The 1,146-nt window shown below is 53.4% G+C and overlaps 3 protein-coding genes across 3 annotated transcripts in view; 1 reads left to right on the forward strand and 2 right to left on the reverse strand.

Moving 5' to 3' along the window:
* Positions 1-4: 4 nt before the first annotated feature.
* LOC116465799 (histone H2B type 1-K-like) lies at positions 5-397 on the reverse strand (the record flags this gene model as incomplete). The annotated part of the gene is made up of 1 exon (XM_032148746.2): positions 5-397. A coding segment is annotated over exon 1 (361 nt), but the record flags the coding sequence as incomplete, so codon positions are not given.
* A 228-nt stretch (positions 398-625) lies between these two features.
* Positions 626-1,103, forward strand: LOC116465800 (histone H2A type 1-H-like). Its single transcript, XM_032148747.2, has one exon. The coding sequence runs from the start codon at positions 693-695 to the stop codon at positions 1,101-1,103; it is 411 nt and encodes a 136-aa protein (XP_032004638.2). The 5' UTR covers positions 626-692.
* LOC116465801 (histone H2B type 1-K-like) overlaps positions 1,100-1,146 on the reverse strand; it is a 518-nt gene continuing 471 nt past the window's right edge. The window contains exon 2 of the mRNA XM_032148748.2: positions 1,100-1,130. Within this exon, the coding sequence (XP_032004639.2) occupies positions 1,100-1,130 (31 nt within the window). The remainder of the gene's footprint in view (positions 1,131-1,146) is intronic.

A 1,146-nucleotide genomic window follows, 5' to 3' on the forward strand; every position in this document is an offset into this window, starting at 1 on the left:
TACTTGGTGACGGCCTTGGTGCCCTCCGACACGGCGTGCTTGGCCAGCTCTCCGGGAAGCAGCAGGCGCACCGCCGTCTGGATCTCCCTGGAGGTGATGGTCGACCGCTTGTTGTAATGCGCCAGGCGGGAAGCCTCGCCCGCGATGCGCTCAAATATGTCGTTAACGAAAGAATTCATGATGCCCATGGCCTTGGAAGAGATGCCAGTGTCGGGGTGGACCTGCTTCAGCACCTTGTATACGTACACAGAGTAACTCTCCTTCCGGCTGCGCTTGCGCTTCTTGCCATCTTTCTTCTGTGCCTTGGTCACCGCCTTCTTAGAGCCTTTCTTCGGGGCGGGAGCAGACTTGGCTGGCTCAGGCATCTTAAAACACCAGAAATGTGTCGAAAGTAAAGAGCAGATTTCTGCTACTTATAGGGCTTTTATGCTAATGAGGGATGGAGAGTACCTCTTAGTTAATTGGAAGACAAACTGCAGAGTTGTCATCTGTGGGCAGAGCTATGCAAATGAGGTATGAAAGTACAGCTTTTCTATTGGCTACCTGACTACCATTTGCTACCGACCAATCAAAAAGTCGGATTTACTCCCCAGGAACTACCTATAAAAGCAGCCATGTTTTACATATTTCTCGATTTTGTTTGTTTTCTCGTGAGCTTCGGCCGCTGGTTTTGGTAATTTTGTCTGATTGCGATGTCTGGACGTGGTAAGCAGGGAGGCAAAGCTCGCGCCAAAGCGAAATCCCGCTCTTCTCGCGCTGGTCTCCAGTTCCCGGTGGGCCGAGTGCACCGCCTGCTCCGCAAAGGCAACTACGCAGAGCGGGTTGGGGCAGGCGCGCCAGTATACCTGGCGGCGGTGTTGGAGTACCTGACCGCCGAGATCCTGGAGCTGGCCGGCAACGCGGCCCGCGACAACAAGAAGACCCGTATCATCCCGCGCCACTTGCAGCTGGCCATTCGCAACGACGAGGAGCTCAACAAACTGCTAGGTCGGGTGACAATTGCTCAGGGCGGCGTCCTTCCTAACATCCAGGCCGTGCTTCTGCCTAAGAAGACCGAGAGTCACCACAAGGCCTTAAATTACCTGTTTTTTTTAAACACTTAGAGTGGTTTATGTTTTGCTGGGCGGATCCTGAGTGATATGATTC

Source organism: Hylobates moloch, unplaced genomic scaffold (assembly GCF_009828535.3).
Source record: "Hylobates moloch isolate HMO894 unplaced genomic scaffold, HMol_V3 SCAFFOLD_10347, whole genome shotgun sequence".
Classification (NCBI taxonomy): domain Eukaryota; kingdom Metazoa; phylum Chordata; class Mammalia; order Primates; family Hylobatidae; genus Hylobates; species Hylobates moloch.

Coding starts and splice junctions, on each gene's coding strand:
- LOC116465800 (XM_032148747.2), top strand. CDS start 693: ATGTCTGGACGTGGTAAGCAGGGAGGCAAAGCTCGCGCCAAAGCGAAA.